Source organism: Lissotriton vulgaris, chromosome 12, assembly GCF_964263255.1.
Source record: "Lissotriton vulgaris chromosome 12, aLisVul1.2, whole genome shotgun sequence".
Classification (NCBI taxonomy): Eukaryota; Metazoa; Chordata; class Amphibia; order Caudata; family Salamandridae; genus Lissotriton; species Lissotriton vulgaris.
In genome coordinates this window covers 548345147-548364302 of record NC_141700.1, presented here as the reverse complement: position 1 = coordinate 548364302, position 19156 = coordinate 548345147, and the positions used below count along the sequence as shown (strand labels likewise).

Here is a 19156-nt window from a genome sequence, read left to right as displayed (position 1 = left end):
ATCTTGCCAGACCTGTCAAGCCTAATGTCCATTACAGGTGTAGAGGATTCGGTTAGCCAGGTTTCAGTCAGGATGATTAGGTCAAGGTCCAATCTTAGGATGAGATCAGCAATGGCGGAGGAGTGTTTAGAAGCCGATCTGCAGTTTAGGAGAGTGCATTTGAGACGGGGTGTGTCGGGAGAGGAAGAGGGTACTAGAGAGAGTGGGACTTTTCTAAGGTTATTCGGGACGGATATTCTGTTGTTAAGAGTGGAGGATCTACGGGGATTTGAGTGTATTGTGGGGATGGGGTGCGAGGCGGTTGTGGGGTTTAGGGGAGCTGGGTCGTAGGAGCGGAGGAGGGAGAGAGTGTCGAGGTCCGAGAGAGGGTTGCATGTGCGAAGGGGGCGGTTGTTGCGATTGTGGGCGGGGATCGCGGTCCAGTGAGTGCGGCGGGTGTGCTTGTTGCGATTGTGGGCATGGGTCGCGGTCCGGTGTGAGGGACATGGCTTAGGAGCGTCGGCGGGACGGGAGGGGAGCAAGTTGAGAGGGGGGGTGGTGGTGAGTGAGGCGGGTCTAGGGGGTGTGGTGAGCAGCTCTTTGATGGTGTGCACGTCTTCCTTGATGGTGTGAATTTCTTCTTTGAGTTGTAGGAGGAAGGACATAATCTTGTCTAGCGTGGGGTGAGTGTTAGTGCTGGGGGTGGAAGTCATGGTTGGGTGGCTGACCTGGGACTTAGCGTGCGGGTGGGGGGGGAGGGTTGGTGTTCATGCAGGGCTCCGTGTTGTCGACGTACGGATTGGTGTTAGGGATTGGTGTTATTGATTAGCGGCAGGCGACTGTTCTATTCAGAGGAGCTTCTGTGCTGGACTTGGACCATGTTCCCAGAAGGACATCAGTCAAGGCCTCGTTGAAAGGCAGGAGGGGTTCTGAGAAGGATACATCAAACTGCAGGAGCTCTGTTAAGATACTTGCCTTGACTTCCACCAAAGGGAGATGAAGGAATAAGAATGGGAAGGTTGCAAGGGCCTGACTGGTGACGGTCCGAATCCACCACTGGATCCACTGGGGGGCATTGGCGCTGGAGCTGCTGGCGTGGGACCCAAATGAGCCTCCGGACCCGAAGCTGCTCCGGGAGGGTCAGGTCGCCCAAATATGAGTCACATGATGTCATAGAATTCTTTAAGTTGGGTGGGGGACGCCCTGGCTCCTGGAAAGGCAGGGAACCTTGGACCCAACCCAGGCGCAAGTTCTGCAGAACGAGGCCTAGAGCGTCAAGACTCCTCCGTCACGTCGGCCGACAGAAGGGGAGAAGTTTAAGCCCGCTTTAATTTCTTGGGTTTCTTATGCCTCTTACCTGACCAACCCGACAACTCGAGTGGGAGGATGAGGACTTAGGAATCCCGGAGCAATACCTGGACATTCTTCTAGACTGGGAACGAGACCTCTGGGGCGAACAGCATGAAGTCGAATGCCGGGCCATAAGCAGCTTTAGGGACTGCTCCCCCAAAGTCTTCAGAGCCAAGGCCTGACAGTTGGAGCATGACTTCGAGTTGTGATCGCGCTCCAGGCAACAGAGACAAATTAAGTGTGGATCCGTCACCGACATGGCGTGAAGACAGGCGCAGAACAGCTTGAATCCAGAAGTCTTCTTTGACATTGAGGAAAAACCTACACAGCAAAAATTTTTGACAAAATGTCGAAAAAAGCCAGTCAAAAAGTGACGAAGGGTAGCTCTCTTCACAGACCTGCGCTAGCTGGCGTGAAAACAAAAGAACTGAAGAAAATAAAAGAGCGCGCCGAGGTGGAACCTATGTAGGTGACACAGACTTCATTTCCCGAGTGGATGACACAGACGTCACGTGGAGCCAACCAACGCAGTATACCGGCGTGCAAGGGTGTAGCTCGAGCAAAAATCTTTCAGATCCAGCATAACACCTGGGAATTTCTACGGTAAGGAATCTGCAGCTAGATGTCTCAATCAGATAGCAGAGATTGACTAACATATTGACTAATTCCAAGATACAATCCTCTGGCTTGAAGGACATTTCCTGTTTTCGCTACAGAGAAGTCAAAATGTGTACACAGGAATATGCTACCATTCCTTGTGAGAGGAGATATTTCAAGGAAAACAGAATACAAGCATGACACTGTTTTAAACACAGAACCTTTGACTGCATAGCCACCTTCTCAACATCAAGCACTTGACACATTCATGTGGCTTTCACTCATTACTCTTTATAGTACATGAATTGCATCTTTTAATGGCTAAGTTTCTGCTCAGTGTCCCATGAAATTGTGTTGTATTGATTTTCAACATTCTCTGAATTTATGATTTTTTTAATTACCAGGACTTGCATTCATTAGCTATGCAGAAGCAAAATCTAATTTGACAGGAGCACATATCTAGCAGTAAGGATGAGGTTTCCAAATCAGAAGGTGCTCAAAATGGAAAGAACGCTGTATTAGTAAGTGGATCTGTTTGGTATTAGTTCCTTCATACATGTAGACCTCACATAATTACAAGTTCAATGGTTTATATCATGTATGTTTCTCACTGAGAAAAGTGTGAATACCTGGATTCGAAATCCATGTATTCTCTTTTACTACATCACAGCAGTGAAGAAAAAATGTTATTTTTTCACTGCTGTAACTCCACCATGGGAAGACACATACAGAAATGTTTAACAAGTATTTGCAATGCCTATAAGGCCTGACTTTGAAGTACCAACAAATTTGAGCATGCAATACATGCATATATGTTGTTAATCACATTAAAGGCAGCCCTACTCGCTCGGTCTATGCTGCGTAAAAGTAGCAAAAAGAAAAAGTTACTTACCTTCGGTAACGGTGTATCTGTAAGAAACATAGGTTAGGTGTAGACTCCTTACCTCAGAATTTCCCCCAGCCGTCAGACTGGATCCGGAGATTTTTCTTAGCAGTACCCCTGCACATCGGTAGGTGGAGTTGGTCGACTCCGCGTCCGTCATCGACATCGTGGTCAATGGGATGACGTTGTGGTGCCTACTTAGATGCTGCCCCTGTGCGCTGACGTCAGTTCTGACATAACTTTCCATGCCAGAAGCGAAGAGCCATGAAAGAAACTGGCCACTGGTGCGACACAACTAGGGCCCTGTATGGGAGTTCCTCCCTATCCCTGTAAGTCAGTTTGCAGAGCGGGGCGGATGGGTGGGGCAGAAAAGAATCTGCAAATAACCTATGTCTCTTACAGATACATTGTTACCGAAGGTAAGTAACTTGTTCATCTGAAAGAGACAGTTAGTTGTAGATTCCTTACCTTAGAATAGACACCCCAGCAACACCATCCCCGGAGGAGGGTCTGCGAACCAAGTTCAGACTTGGCTGTCCAGGCAGTAATGTCTGGTGAATGGGTGCAGAGATGCCCGCTTTGCCACCTGGCAGATATCAAGGAGTGGGACTCCACATGCCAATGCAGTGGTTGCTGCTGTAGCCTAGTGGAATGAGCAAGCAGCCCCACTGGAAGATTTTTCTTCACTAAAGCGTAGCAGATCTTTATGCAAAGGACAACCCATCGAGAGATGGTACGCTTTTGAACAGCCCAGCTTTACTTCGCACCCACATATCCAATAAAGAGTTGGTCGTCCACCTGGAAATCTTTGGTGCTGTCAATTGGTCGAATGACAGCACACGTTTACGGTCCAGACGGTGGAATCTCTCTTGCTCCTTTGAAGGGTGCGGCAGTGGAAAAAAGGTGGGCAAGGTGATAATATTGTCCTACATGAAATGGTGTAACGATTTTAGGAAGAAACGAAGGCCTCATTCTAAGCGCCACTTAGTCCAGTAGCACAGAGAAGAAAGGAGGCTTAGAAGACAAAGCTTGCAGCTCACTCACCCTGCGAGCAGAGGTGATGGCCACAAGGAAGGCAGTTTTCAGAGTGAGGAGCCTGAGAATACAGTTATGAAGAGGCTCAAAGCGAGTGCACATAAGATATGTTAGAACAAGATTCAAATCTCGCTGGGGTATTATAAAAGGAGATGGAGGAAATGAGGAGTAATGCCCTTAAAGAATCTATTTACAATAGGAGACTTGAAGGATGGCAGATCTTGCCGCCGAAGAAAAGCAGAGATAGCAGCAAGATAGCCTTTGCAAGTGCCCAGAGCAGAACCCTGCTGGGCCAAAGAAAGTATGTACAAGAGGACCTCTGAAATAGGGGCAGAAAGGGGATGCACAGCCTTTGCTGTGCACCATGCCACAAACTTGTTCCATCTACAGGCGTATACCGATTTAGTGCCTCGCTGCCGAGATGACATTAAAGACTTCGGGAGGAAGGTCAAAAGATGTCAACTGTCGCCGCTTAATCTCCATGCAAGGAGGTGGAGAATGGACAGGTTTGGGTGAAGAACCGTCCCCTGCTGCTGCAACAGAAGCTCCTCCAAAAGGGGCAGTCTGATTGGAGGATCAATGGCCATGCTCAGGATCTCGGGGTACCAGAGTCTTCGTGCCTTGTCTGGAACCACAAGAATAACTTGGGCCCAGTCACACTTGATCTTCTTGAGCACTCGTGCAGAAGTGGTACAGGTGGAAAGGCGTACAGGAGGCTGCAGTTCCATTCACGACTAAAAGCGTTGCAGAGCGAAACTCCAACGCGCAATACTGCTGATATTCTTCGGTGGCGAACAGATCTAACCAAGGCTCTCCCCACTGCTGAAAGAAACCTTGCACCACCTCCGAATGAAGACGCCATTCGTCATCGGACAAGCACCGACGGCTGAGTTTGTCTGCCCTGGCACTCAGAGAACCCATCAGGTGTTGTTCTACCAGGGTCATGTCCTGATGTTCCAGCTATGTCCAGAGGCGAACACCCTCCTGACATGGGGTCCTTGACCTCACCCCACCCTGTTTGTTGCAGTGCCACATGGAAGTGGTGCTGTCTGGGAACACTTGCACCACTTTCCCTTTGAGAGAGAGAAGGAATGCCTTCAGTGCCAGTCAGATCGCCCGGAGCACCAACAGGTTCATATGGAGACCAGATGCCTCTGATCTCCGCCTCTCCCAGATGGCCGCCCCAGCCCAGGAGTGACACATCTGTCACCACTGTTAGATCTGGTTGGGGAAGGGAGAGGGATCTGCCTCTGACCCAAGCTTGGTTTGTTATCCACCACTGAAATTGCTGTGTAGTTCCCTCTGAAATCTGAATGTAGTCGGAAAGATTCCTCTAAAGCTGCGCCCACTAGAACTTCAGGTCCCACTGTAGAGTCTGCATATGCCATCTGGCATGATCCACCAGCAGGAGGCCATTAGGTTTAGCAGCCTCAGAAGTCACTCTCACCGAAATCCGGGAAAGAGGCTGAAACATCGGTGTCATAACCCGAATATCCCAGACTCGATGCTCAGGAGGATAGGCCCGAAACTGCACAGTGTCCAGAACGACTCAGATGAAAGGGAGCGTCTGAGAGGGAGTCTGGTGTGACTTCGTCATTTATAGTGAGCTCCAGCGAGTGCAAGAGGTCCACTGTAGTCTGGAGGTGGACAGCGACTGGGACGAACTCTCCTTCAACAGCCAGTCGTTGAGGTGATGGAAGACTGGAACCCCTGATGTGTGCAGCTGAGCTGCGCCCATCGCCACCACCTTCGTGAACAGCCGAGGGGCACTGGTAAGGCCGAAGGGAAGAACGGTGAACTGAAAGTGCTTGTGGCCCACCGTGAACCGCCAATAGCCTCTGTGGGCTGGCAAGACAGGAATATGGAAATAGGTGTCCTGCAGGTCCAACGCCACCATTCAGTATTTGGGGTTGAGGGCAGACCGGATCGGAGCAAACATGAGAATTTTGAACTTCTCCTACCGGAGGAAGCGGTTGAGGGCCCTGAGATCTAGAATAGGGCGCAGGCCTTTGTCCTTCTTGGGCACCAAAAAGTAGTTGGGAATAGCAACCAAGAGCTACTTCTGGCGCAGGGGCTCTCTCTATAGCTCCCTTGGCCAAGAGAGCTGAAACTTCCTGGCGAAGAAGTGCCAAATGATCCTCAGACATGCGATCGAAAGACAGTGGCATGGAGGTAGGGGTAATCTAGAAGGGGAGGGAGCATCCCCTTCAGACTACTTGCAAAACCCACCTGTCTGACGTGATGGATTGCCAGTGAAGGAAGTGATGGCGAATCCTGCCGTTGATGTGCCTGAAACATTGGACTAAGAAGATTTGAGGCTGAGGCAGGGGGGAAAGGGTGGACTCTCAGACCCACGAGGTCGCTGGGTCCTACGTTATCGGCCACGGAGAGGCTGGGCAGATTGCATGAATCGGTGGCTAGACTGGGCTGGACGTGATTGAGTGCCCCTTCTGTAGCCACGAAAGGGACAAAAAGCAAACTGGAGTGGGCAAGAAGGCGCAGAGCGGCCCAAAGGTCTGGCCGTAACCCAAGAATCTTTAAAGAGGTCCAGCGCTGAGTCTGCTTTGTCGCCAAAAAGACGACGGCCATCAAAGTTGACTGGACATCCCCCGGAAAGACAGATGTCCTCAACCAGGCGTAGCGCCTAATGGCTACCGATGTGGCAATCGTTCTGCCCAGTGAGTTGGTGGTATCTAGTCCACATCTAGTAGTGAATTTGGCTGCGTCCCTCCCAACCGCCATTGCCTCAGAGAGAACAACCCGGGCCGCCTCAGGGCACTGAGGCAACATCTGCGCAACTGTATCCCAGATGGTATGAGAGTATCGGCCCAAAAGAACCACAGCGCCAAGCTGGAGGAAGAGAACATACACTTGCCAAGATGGTTCAGCTTCTTGGATTAACTATCTGGAGGGGCAGAAGGGAATGAAGAAGAGGCTTGGACCACCAAGCTCTCGGGGGAAGGATGTTCGGTTAGGAACACTGGGTCGCCCGGGGCCAGGCTGTGGGCAATCGCCCTATTCACAGGAGCCCCTGTGCTGGGCTTGGACCAGGTGCCCAAGAAGACGTCAGTGAGGGCTTTGTTAAACGGCAAAAAAGGTTCAGAAGTGGACGCCGTAGGTTGAAGCACCTCTGTTAGGAGTTAAGTACTAACCGGCCTCGTAGGGAGCTCAAGGCCCAAGACCTCGGCTGCCCTTCTCACCACCACAGCATAGGATGCTCCCTCCTCCGTAGCCGCAGCAGGGGGAGAAAGCAAGCCAGTGTCTGGAGAAGTGTCCAGACCACTATCATCACCTAGGTCCGCTCGCCAGTCCGGTTCTTTCAGCTGGTCAGTTAAAGAGTCCAGCGACCCCTCCCAGTCCCCATCACCACCCTCTGGTCAATAGGGAACACCAGGGATGAACAGGGGAACAAAGGTACCCTCCGGCGTCAGTTCAGAGGGCAGCACTAAGGGGTAGGGGTTTTTAGAGTTCAGAGAGGTGTACCGTTGGGTTTTTTTTAGGATTCAGTGAGGCATGGTGTTAAGGGGTAGTAGGGTTTTTTAAGATTCAGGGAACGGTACCATTAAGAGATCGAAAGGGGGTTTCCAGTTAATGGAATGGTATGGCTAAGTTGTGGCAAGGAGTTTGCAGGATTATGGAAGAGTAATTCAAAATTACAGTATATTAAATAAGTAAATTAATTAAATATACAAGTGTTACGTTTGAAGTAAATTAAATACATGAATACACTTTTTAAAAATTAAAAAGTAAATTACAATTCATAATTAAATGAACTGTTGTAAGCCAAGGAGATTAAACATTAAGTTTTTCCTGCCCATAAATCTTGAAACTAGAAATTAGAAAGAAAAAACACAGTAAAGGTCACTCATAAGTTGATGATGGAAATGGACGAGGGGTGTTGCTGGGGCTAGAATATAGCAATACATTCCTCCTGATTACCCTCCTCCCATCTATGCTGCACCATAATTATCGAAGAGGTGTATATATCATTACAGTAGCTTGTATTTGACCTAATGTTCAAGCTCTGTTGTAGCAAAATAGCGATATTTGATCAAAAGCTCTGGTAGCTTGATAAATTATTACAGCTCTTCGAGGGTAAGTACTTTTTTAAATGGAAGCACAAAACTTCTGGCCAATCAAAACATGTACTCCTGTCCATCAACATTTGAGTGGAGCCAACCCCCCACCCGCTGTACTCCAGAAAGCTTTTTTCTTTAGATTGATCACATAAGGTATAGCGACAGCTGCATTATTAATCCAACTCTAAAAGCTGCTAATGTCTTGAAGAAGGCTGTAAAAAAGATTTAATATGAAGCTGAAACAGGTTGAGCTAAAGGAAATTACAGGATGAAAAACTCCCATACCCTAAGATTCTTGCTACACCTATTGATTTTTGCCAGTCGAGTCATATTTTGTTTTTAAAGATGTGAATCAAGTGATTAATAATTGTCTAGTCATCTCTGATGCAGCAAGGGAAATCACATATGTTCAGTTTTATGTATATTTGAAACATGTATGTGTGTCTCTAAAATGTACACAATGGGGCATGTTTTATTTATTTATTTATATTTATACTTATATAGCGCCTATCACCCAAGGTCTCTAAGCGCTAAGATGTTAACATAATAGGGGCGAACGAAGACCGTGGAAAGAGGCTAGACATAGGCCTCTCTAAATAGTAAAGTTTTCAGGGATCTCCTAAAATGTAGGAGCCTAGTTTCTTTGCGAAGAATCACTGGTAATTTATTCCAGAGTTTAGGAGCCACTACAGAGAAGGTTCGGCCACCCAGTCTAGCTCCCGTAAATTGAGGGCAGATTAAAAGACTAGAGTCTGATGAACGGAGCAAACGGCTAGGTGCATAAGCCTTTAGGCGGTCTCTGATATATTCTGGGGCCATACCATACTGAGATTTGTGTGTAATACATAAAGCCTTAAATTCAATACGTTGTTTCATTGGGAGCCAATGCAGCTGCTTCAGTATTGGGGTAGCATGGGCACTCCTAGGCAGCATATAGATTAACCTTGCAGCATCATTCATAACCACCTGCAATTTTTTGATGAGTACATCAGGAAGCCCTAGATAGACGGCATTCCCATAGTCTAAGCGGGAAAGAATAAGTGCGGTCACCACGGTCTAGCTGAAGCAGACAGCAGATGTACCACCTTCCGAAGTTGCCGCATCAGACCTACACAGCCCCCAACTACTGCTGAAACTTGCTGCTTTAATGAGAGATCAGTGTCCAGTGTAATGCCCAAACTCTTGACGGCGGATACTGGCGAGGGCACTGTGCCTAACTCTAAAGGCCAGCAGCAGCTAGACCAAGGGAAACCGCTGCAGACAAAACCAGGACCTCCGTCTTATCAGGGTTCAACCTCAGAGAATTAAAGGTCATCCAGTTAGAGATAAACCGGAGGATATTCTGGACATTAAGCTGGGAAGGAGCAGTGTTATCAATGCGGACGATCAATTGCGTGTCGTCTGCGTAATTAAAAACGGGACAGTCCAATATGGATAGTGAATAAATCAATGGCTGCAGATAAATGTTAAATAGGAGGGAGGACAAAGCTGAACCTTGAGGTACACCCCACCCTAACCTGCCGGCTTTAGAGGTATGCTCTCCCATCTGAACTCGCTGAAAGCGGTCCTCCAAGAACGAGGAGATCCATCGAAGGGCATGTTATCAAATTTAATCTTCTAGCACGTTTGGTAGTTCAACAATCGTACTACTCTTATACTACAAAATGCTATTCACAAACCTACATGAGGACCTGTACCTCTCATATATCTTTTCTGAATGGAGACCACTCCACATGTGTGACGGTCTCTGTATACGGAGTACTATGTGTTAATAGTAAATGTGGGAGGGACTAGGGAGTGCCAGAAAAAGTGGGAGAGTTTTAGGAAGGAATAAGGAGGTTTTAGGATCACCCACACAAGAGTAAGACAATTGCTATTCACAAAGTGCTATTTTTGTACTTCAGAGCCCAGCCTTGGAGCACCACATCCAGCACCACATACATGTACTTGCATGCACTATAGCATACACCAATAGAAAATTACTGACTCAGTGGCTTAAAACAAAACACTCTAGGAAATATTGTTTAAATTAATATGTTTTTAACTTTTTAAATAAATATATACATTTAATTGTAAAAATCATATGATTAATAAATTATATTAAAAATGTTAATGCAAATATAATATTATAAACTTTTAACTTTTTTGTTCAATGGTTATTGACGTCACTTAATAAATTGTAATACACATTTAATTTAAATATGTATAATGATAGTTGGATTTTTTCTCTTCATGGTTATTTTTAAATTAAATAAATATATTTTAATTATTATTTATAACACATTTAAGATAATATGCTGTTAACATTTTAGTTTACTCTAGATTTGAAATAAGCACAAAATTAATTCCCATCAATATTTTATTAAAAATGTATGACTTTTTTTTACATTTAATCATCTTTATGACATTTTCCTATACCTTACTATAGTGAAATTTCCACCCTAATGTTAAAAAGGTATACATTTCAAAGGCCAGCTGCAGGTTTTTGTCAGGCACATCTTTACCTTGCATGTCTGAAGGCACCTGGTAAGACGTGTGGTAATCTGGGGTAGAGAGGCTTGATAGGTAGTCGCTGCCAATGGATGTCATGGAAGGACTACGAAGCACAGAAGAAGGCTGATGGTCAACAGTTAACATCCTATGGAAAAGTAAAGTGAAATAAAAAACCTCAGCAGGAAGCACAGTTCTGATATAAGCTTTTAAACATGGAAAATATTATGGCATGAGTGACCAAATATCATAAATTAAAAGAAAGAGACAAACTTGTTTTCAAGTCAAGTCAAAAAGTATGTTTATTTAGATCGTAATCTTTAAACAAATGCATAACAATTAATTGAGATAAAATATTTCCCACAATCACTCATGCAGATTTATAGTTAAAATCTTATTCCTTTGGTTATAAAAAGATCTTCCCCAAGACATATGACATTTAACGCTGGGTGCTCATACAATTGATTCCTCCATTTGATTCTTATCATAAAATTACTAAAACCGGCTATCTCTAGACAAGATTCAGTTTAAAAACTCTAAAATCTATTTCTGACTTATTATAAAACTCTGTACTACCTTTATAAATTTCCCAAGGGCAATTGCAATGTCAATACTTGGTAGTTCTGTGATCAGCTCAATTGCTTGTCCCCTAGTTCTTATATCATATTTTACAAATATTGGGCGCAGCCAAAGTTTACGATGATCTAAAATATTTATACAATCCAGCAAAAAGTGCACGGTATCCCCTTTTGTATCCAGCCTGCATTTACAACGCCCATTAGGGTCCAACATTTTGGTTTTAAATTCTTTATTTGATAACCATGGGTTAATCCCAATGCGTAATCTTAGGATCTCTTGTCTAAATCATGGGTTTGGCAAGAAATCCAAGTAGGGGAACCAGTTTTCCTTTGCCCATGCATTCATCATAAATTCCACCGATATTTTCTTACCAAGGTATCCCCTATCCATACTTCTAGTAGCAGCTTGTCCATTACATTTTAGCTCATTTTTTGAACACCCTACTATTAGGGAATCACGGCGTATATCCACTTTCATATTTTCGCAGGCCTGTATCATTCTCTTCCTGCACATTTCTGCCCATTTTAAATTACTTTGTTGTATTTCTTTCCGACACCAATGTGCAACTTTTTGTTCATTTTCGAGACGTTTCCAGAATCTAATCGCTGCGACTTGTGACTGTACCCCCAAGCTATAGTCCCCACTTCTGTTCTTATAGCTTGCACCATTGTGGATGGGGGCAGGGATAAGAGGTTTTTCAAGCATTTTCCTTCCTTTAGGTCCCAGACTCCCTTACCGCTAAAATAAAGGATTTCTGCTCCATAGAGTACTTGTGGTGGAATCATTGCATTGAAAGCTTTTAACAATGGAAGATGTGACTTATCCCCATAGTCACAGTTGAACATTTTTAGACCAGCGATTGAAGATTGTGCCTTCGCTTTTTGGGCTTCTAGGTGTGTTTGCCAAATTAACCTTTTGTCAAACCACACACCTAGGTAACGGTATTCGTTAACAGATTCTAATTTAAGATCACCTAAAAACCAATTAAACGTAATCACTTCTTTCCCAAAGCACAGGATTTTCGTCTTGTCTAGGTTTACCACAAAACATTTCTTAGTACAATATTCGTTAAGAGTTCAACTTCCTTTGAAGGCCAATTTCTGTTTGATTCACTATTACGAGATCATCCGCATATAACAGACACAGCACCTTTTTGCCATTCATTCTTGGGCTGGCGCTAACCTTCACTTCAAGACACTCCGGTAATTACGATAGAAATATGGAGAATAGCTGAGGGGCCAGTACGCAGCCTTGCCTCAAACCGTTTTCGATAGGTATTTTTGGCGTCAGTGACCCCTCAGTATCCCAAATTACTTGAGCCCAGTTGTCCCGGTGCAATTCTTTTAATATCATCAACAGGTCTCTTGGGATATTTTTCTTAGCTAATGTTTCCCAGAGACAGTCCCTATCCACCGAGTCAAATGCGGCTCGGAAGTCCACAAAGCAGCAACAGAGTTTTCCATTCTGCTCCGTCGACTTCCTTGCCAAGCAGTGGTCTATTGTAGAGTGTCCCTCTCTGAATCCTCCCTGTTCGATAGGTATTATTGAGTTCTCTCAACCCAATCATTTAGTCTATTTAAGACTAGTTTTGAGAATACCTTTTCCCCTATATCGAGGAGGTTTATCAGTCTATAGTTTTGAGGTTCCCCAGTATCACCCTTTTTGTGGATAGGTCTGATTATTGCACCCTTACAGTTTAATGGCATTTTACCCTCTGTTAAAATTACTTGGAAGAGATGAGAAAGGAATCTTGGCCACCATTTTGTTTGGGACTTTAGTATTATCGCTGGGAGATTATCCGGCCCTGCAGCCCTGGTTTGGTTCAGCTTCTTGATTGTTTCTTCTACATGGTCTTCTGTAAAGTCTAGTTTGAATTCTTCTGAGATTTTCTGCCAGCATGGGGGTTCTCTAGCTCCTAAGACTAATCTAGCTTCATACAGTTCCCTTATGTATTTATCCCAGGCTGCCTCACTTACGACGCATATCATGTCTCTGGCTGGGGCGGTCAATGCTGATTTTATCAATTTCCAAAATTGTCTCAAGTTCTTATCTTCAATTGATTCTAACAGTTTACTCCAGCATTTCTCTTTGTATTCCTTTTTTGCGTCGAGAACCATCTTTTTAAGCTCAGCTTTCATAATAATAATGTGGTATTTTCTCTCTTGATTGAATTCTTTCCTTTGCTTTCTAGCTTCTCCCCTTATCTCCCTTTTTTTACTTTGGCGGTTTGTTATACCTTTTCTTTTATCCTTTTTTAATTCTATCCTAAGGCATTGGACTACTTGGGCTATTTTCTCCTCATACCGTTCCAGATTTTCCGTCTCGTCATTTACAAATTCTATCTTTTGTTGGAATAATTTTAGCTTTTCCAGGTACTCATCAGTTAATCTTGTTGTTGCCCGTTTTGGATATTCCATTTCTTGTGGGATGACCTTTTCTCTAGGTTCCATCCTTCCCCCTTTTAACCTCAGTGAGAGCTGGTTATGGTCACTACCCTCACTGTGATATACCTTAAATTCCTGCACTAAGGGGAAGTTCCAAGCCGGCATAAAGACAGTCGATTGGGGAGTTTTGTAATCCTTTTTTAAAGGTCTTCTTTGCTGGGCAGTCTGTATTAAACCTTCTATTTAAGCAAAAAAGGCCCTTTTCCCCTAGATAGTTGACCAAATCCCAATCCAGTTTCGAGGGAACACATGTTGGAAAACTGGCATAACTTATTCCATAGGTGTCCAATAATTCTGTGTACCAGCGACCTGCCTTCATTGGATGTAACTTATGGTTAAAATCCCCTAAAATTAACAATATGTCTGAGGTACACATTTCAAAAATATCATCTATATCCTGTTTGAAGTTCCCCATCTCAATTACATATTCACCCACATTGTCCCACTGCATATATACATTTATGACAATTATCTTTTCACATGTCTTATCCAGGGTCAGATGATTTATCCTGCAGGCCAGTAGCCATTTACACTTCACTTTTAGCAATGCTATGTTACTTATTATTCTCGTTGAGATAAGTGTCATGATTCCCCCCGAGGGGCGGCCAAATCTTTGCCTCGTGGCCAGTCGATTTAACTGGTAGTAGCCCTGGAAGATAGGGGTTTTGCCGCAAGCCCATGTCTCTTGTAGGCAGGCAATTGCTACTTCATTTACTTGGTTCTTTATGTGTTCTTTTTTTAGATCATTGCCTAACCCATTTATATTCCACGATAAGAGGTTTAGGGTATGCGGCACCCCTCTCTCCTATTCCATCTCGCTTAGCCCTCCAGCTTCCCCAATTCCGTCCAAATCATTCTGAGAGAATCTCCTAGATAACTGCCTTGACTCCAGTTACCCCACCAATCCTCATTTACAGTGTTGTTTATCACTACTTTCAGACGGCTACCCACTTCTTCATTAACCTTATCTAGCCTCACCTGTCTCTTCCCCAAACCTGCATGGCACTTTAGGAAATTCCTTCCTGGTAATACATCGCCCCTTAGGTCTTTTTCAGTGATCACCCTTACTCCCCCTTGGAGTATTTCACTGGCTGCTCTCGTAATCGCCTTTTTACCAGGTCCGAGTATAATAATACTTTTGTTACTTCCCTACCCGTCGTGCTTTCTATGAAGCCCACCTGTCTCAGATCTTTTGTGCCAATCCCACTCAGGCTAATACATTTGAAAAAGATCGACAGAATTTGTTTTCTATTTAAGGGCTTTATTTTCCTTGATTTCTTGCCCCTTTGGCCTTCTTCCGCTGGTTCTAAGTAGACCCATTTATTGTTCCCCCGCTCATTTCCTTTCTCTGGGGACACTATGTTTATCTGTCTGAACTTTTCCCTCCCCGTTTGACTCACTTCTAGCTCATGTGATTGAGGTGTTACCTCCAGATTACAATGCTTCAGGGGGGTCTGCGTTTGGCTTTTTGGCGGTGGGATTATTCTCTACTTTATAGTTTTGTTTTTTAGTACTCTCTCTTTTGGGACCTTGCAGCTCTGACTCTTCTTTCGTGTGTTTTGTGTCTTTCTTATGGCTTCTATTGCCGAAGATCCGGTAGGAACAAAGGGCCGGGCTGACATTTAGTGTACCCCCAGCTTCCTTTTTCTTCTTTTCCTTTGTCGCTACCTGTGGGACAAGCTTTTTGCCTACCCTGCCTTTGGTGCAAGCTCTTACGTGTTCACACCTCCTTCTTACCAGCATTGGACGCCTAGATATATACACATCTATAGGCTCTTCCAATTCACTTCCTATACTTTGATCAATTATTTGAGAAGGTCCTGCTGGTCTTAGCAAGGTAGTCATTTGTTCTTTAATTCCAGTCAGCTCGTCTTCTATCTTTTTTAGAAATTGCTTTTGAGCATTCAATACCCCATTATTCAACAATGATACTTCGAGAATTCCCTGTAGAGTTTTCTGTAACATTAGTAATAAGTCCATTATTGAAGAAGTAGGTGCTGCTGAGAGGTCTGGGTCTTGTGGGCTGTTTCTCTCTGGATTTACTTGTCTTCCAGTCCTTCCTGGGTCCTGCCGAATTGAGTCGTTTCTACTCTTGTGGCTCTGTAGCACTTGGTTGGGGGATGCCCCCCAGATGAAGCTAGTCTCAAGGCTTTCCCTTCTCACTTGCTCTTCGATCCCCGGTGATTGGAGGGAAAACAGTTTTGGGGATGAAGAGAGAGTCGCAGTGCCATCAATTTTGAGCTTTGGCTGTGGGGTGATAAGTTTATTAACAGAGGGTCCTCTATCTCATCCTCCAGGTCTTTTTCTTGCGCTCCCCTCTTGCTTTGGTCCACTTGGGGCACGTCTTCTGTTTCTGTGTTTATTGTTCTCTCGGGGCGAGACTCCTCTTCAGAATCCACGTTTATTGCTGTTGGATTTTGGACTTTGTAATGTTTGCCTACAAAGTCCTTCACGGAATTAGAGAGTGCAGTGGTCTTTTTTTTGTAGATATTGAGGTGCACCCCTTTTTTGCTTGCGGGGTCTTTTTAGATCCTTTTTACATTTCCCTTTCTTACGTCTTCCCTCGGTAATGTCTTCATGGGAAATCTGACTTTCATGGCTCTCTTCCCATGACCTGGATCCTGCCAGTACCTCGCTCGTCTCCAGGCTATTATCTTGCGCTTCCTTCTGTGATTTCTGCCTTAGTTTAGGGCCCATATCCTTTTTTGGAATTATACTGGGGGAGTTCTTAATTTATCCCTACTGTACGCCCTGGCTTCTCTTACTTTCCAGTGAGAACAAATACTAAGCAGATAGTACTAGTATGCTCCGGCTTTAATCATGCACACTCCTGCTCACTTACCTCTGTTGTGCACTGTCCACCAGCCTGCCTTACCGAGGGTTGAATGGAGTTCTCCTTCCTCGCCCCACTCAATCACTGCGTCCCTAGGTCTCCCCAACTATGACCTGGGACGCTTGAGGGGCTTTTACAGGCAGCGCGGTCTGGGCTCCAATGGAAGACACGGGGGATAAGGGTGAGAGGTGAGGTGTGAGTCACTCGCCCACCGCTTCTCTGTGCCGCTCCTAATTCGCGGCTCGAACAGTTCGAGGTATATTTGCTCTCTGTGCGCCATCGCAGGACGCACAGACCGCGGCGTTTGTCTTTCACCTTTCCCCTTCCTGGGTTGGTTAGTCTGCGATGTTTGGCGCTGTTGGTCCTCCGTGGACGGCGTTCGATTGACTGGGCTGCGTACGGCTGCACACGTCACTCCTCTCTCTTCCAGCGATGATCCGATGATCCTGCTCAGCAAGGCTAGGCAAGGCGTGGCTCAAAAGAGTTTCCGTTACGGTAGTCACAGTGATCCCAATTTCTGTTTTTTCCCGAATTCTGCTGAAGTTCTGAAGCCATTTTACTCCTTGGTCCTTGCTTTAATGATCAGCAGGCTGTGAGGGCTGAGAGGTCCGCTGAGAGTAGTAGAAGTACAATCGTCTGCTTCTGCCGAGGAGGCTTCTGCCAAGGAGGTGAACTTTATGGCAGATCGGCAGGACGACAGCTTGTGGATTGAGGCACATTCGCGGTGATTTGGCAGCGGTCACGTTCACCGTGAGCCGGTGTAGAACACTTAGGGGGCTGAGCCCCGCCCACTTGGCCGCCCGATGTAGCCGCACACCGCTGCACACCACTGCGGCTATCCCCGTGGCTATCCCCTGCGGTTACCGTGCCCCGACCTACCCTGCCCGAAGTCCGTGGCTGTGGGGGGACCCCGTAGTTTGCGATGAGCAGGGGAAATGGATTCAGTGATAGGCGGCAGGCGGTGGCAACGGCTGTCGGTAACCCGCTTCGCTTCTCCCCTTCCTGCTCGTGTCCGGTGCTTGATCGCGGCAATCGGCAATCAGGTCTGTAGTAAACTTGTTTTGACCCACATTTTAACCAAGAGTCGAGAATATTTTCTAGATTGCCACAGGTTTATTTATTTTTCAAATAAAATAGAGCACCAGGTTTTAACCCATTTTTTATTACGTTAGAATAACTGCAAATCAGCACTCTCTGAAAGGCCTCAGATGACTGAACAGCAGTACAAGAAAATTAATTGAACCACAACATATTACTCATTGTAAGTTTGGCTCTTCAAACCTAGTGGGATATACCCAGCCCAAATCTCCTAATCGCTCAATGCAGTGGTGGATTTTCCAGTTAAATATAAATCAAACTAAATGCTAATTAAATATCTTTCAACTCAAGTGCAATGCCTGAGCAACACCACTACAACAGGTAGGGACCGTACAGATGCGCTGCACCTAAATTTCCAGCTCTATAACAAGAGCACTGTGTCGATCCATACATACCCCTTTCCTTGGAATGGTCTAGAGATGGAACCGGAGCAGCACTTAAGGTTTTCTTGCCACCACCAGTACAGTCTACAATTTGGCTAAAGTGAACTAATGTGGCTGTAACCCCAGGCTAGACAAAAATACTAAGGATTAGGTTACTTATCCTTTAAGTATATGTTCTTGGCATGTAGTGGTGTAGATTCACATGCTTTGCATACTTTCCAATCTAGGTTTGGGTCGAGATGTGTGCAAGTTGTTTTTCTTCAAAACAGTCTTTTGAGTCACGAGGTAGAGTGGCTCCTCTTCTTCGTTAAAGTGCGCATAGGCATCAACTCCATTGTTCGATTATTCCCCCGCAGGCGCGTGAGAATGGGGTGTAAAGAAAGGGTAAGTAAAGAGATGTCAATGCATACGAAAAGGTAAAGGAACTGCAACGGTCACCGGGGAGGAGGGCGGGCACATGTGAATCTATAGTACTACATGCCAGGAACAGATATTTACAGGGTAAGTAACATAATCCGTTTGAGGCAAGTGTGGCTGTAGATCTACATGCTTTGTATAAACTGTATAGCAGTGCTGCCCTACAAAGCAGTGGCTAACCTTTGGGTGTTGCAGTTGTTTGAAAGAGTGTGCATAGCACTGCCTGACCTACATTAGCTTGTTGGTGTGCTGGAACATCCGCACAAAAATGTTTAGTGAATGTGTGTGGTGTAGACCAAGTAGCTGCTTTGCACATATCAGCTAGTGGGATATTGCTGAGGAAAGCCATAAACTATCTTGCAAGTAGAGCATGCTTTATGCTTTATTTTTTGGTAAAGTCCTTTTAGATTTAACATAACATGTCTGAATGCATTTAACTATCTACCTGGCAATGCCCGATTTGAATATGGGTTTTCCTTTATAAGGGAGCGAAAAGGCAAAAAAGAGCAGTTTGGTTTTTCAAAAGTCTTTAGTTCTATCAATGTAGTACATAAGGGCTCTCGTAACATGCAATGTATGGAGAGCCCTTTCAGCAATAAAGTCTGGTTGAGGAAAGAACAGTGGTAACTCAACTGATTAAGGTGAAAATGGTAGACCACCTTTAGAATTTTTTTGGGGTAGGTGCGAAGGACCATCCTAGCTCTGTGGTGCTGTACGAAAGGCTCTTCTAAGGTTAGTGCCTGGAGCTCACCAACACGTCTCAGTGAAATAACTGCAATTAAAAAAGAAATCTTCCAAGACAGAAATTGAAGGAAGGAGTTATGTAGTGGTTCAAATGATGGACCCAAAATCTTGTGAGAATAATGTTAAGATTCCAGGCAGGTGGAACCCGGGGTGGAATCTCTCGAAGTCCTTCTATAAAGGCTTTGATGATTGGCACTTTGAACAAAGACAGATGTTGTCTATTTTGCAGATAAGCAGCCAGATGA

General features: G+C 45.1%; 1 protein-coding gene across 2 annotated transcripts in view; it reads right to left on the bottom strand.

Annotated features, from left to right (window-relative positions):
* The window catches only part of PIAS3 (protein inhibitor of activated STAT 3), a 597438-nt gene that overhangs the window by 23309 nt on the left and 554973 nt on the right, over window positions 1–19156 (bottom strand). For both annotated transcript variants that reach the window (XM_086945355.1, XM_086945354.1), the window contains exon 12: window positions 10428–10561. In XM_086945355.1, coding sequence (XP_086801481.1) covers window positions 10428–10561 — 134 coding nt within the window. The remainder of the gene's footprint in view (window positions 1–10427; window positions 10562–19156) is intronic.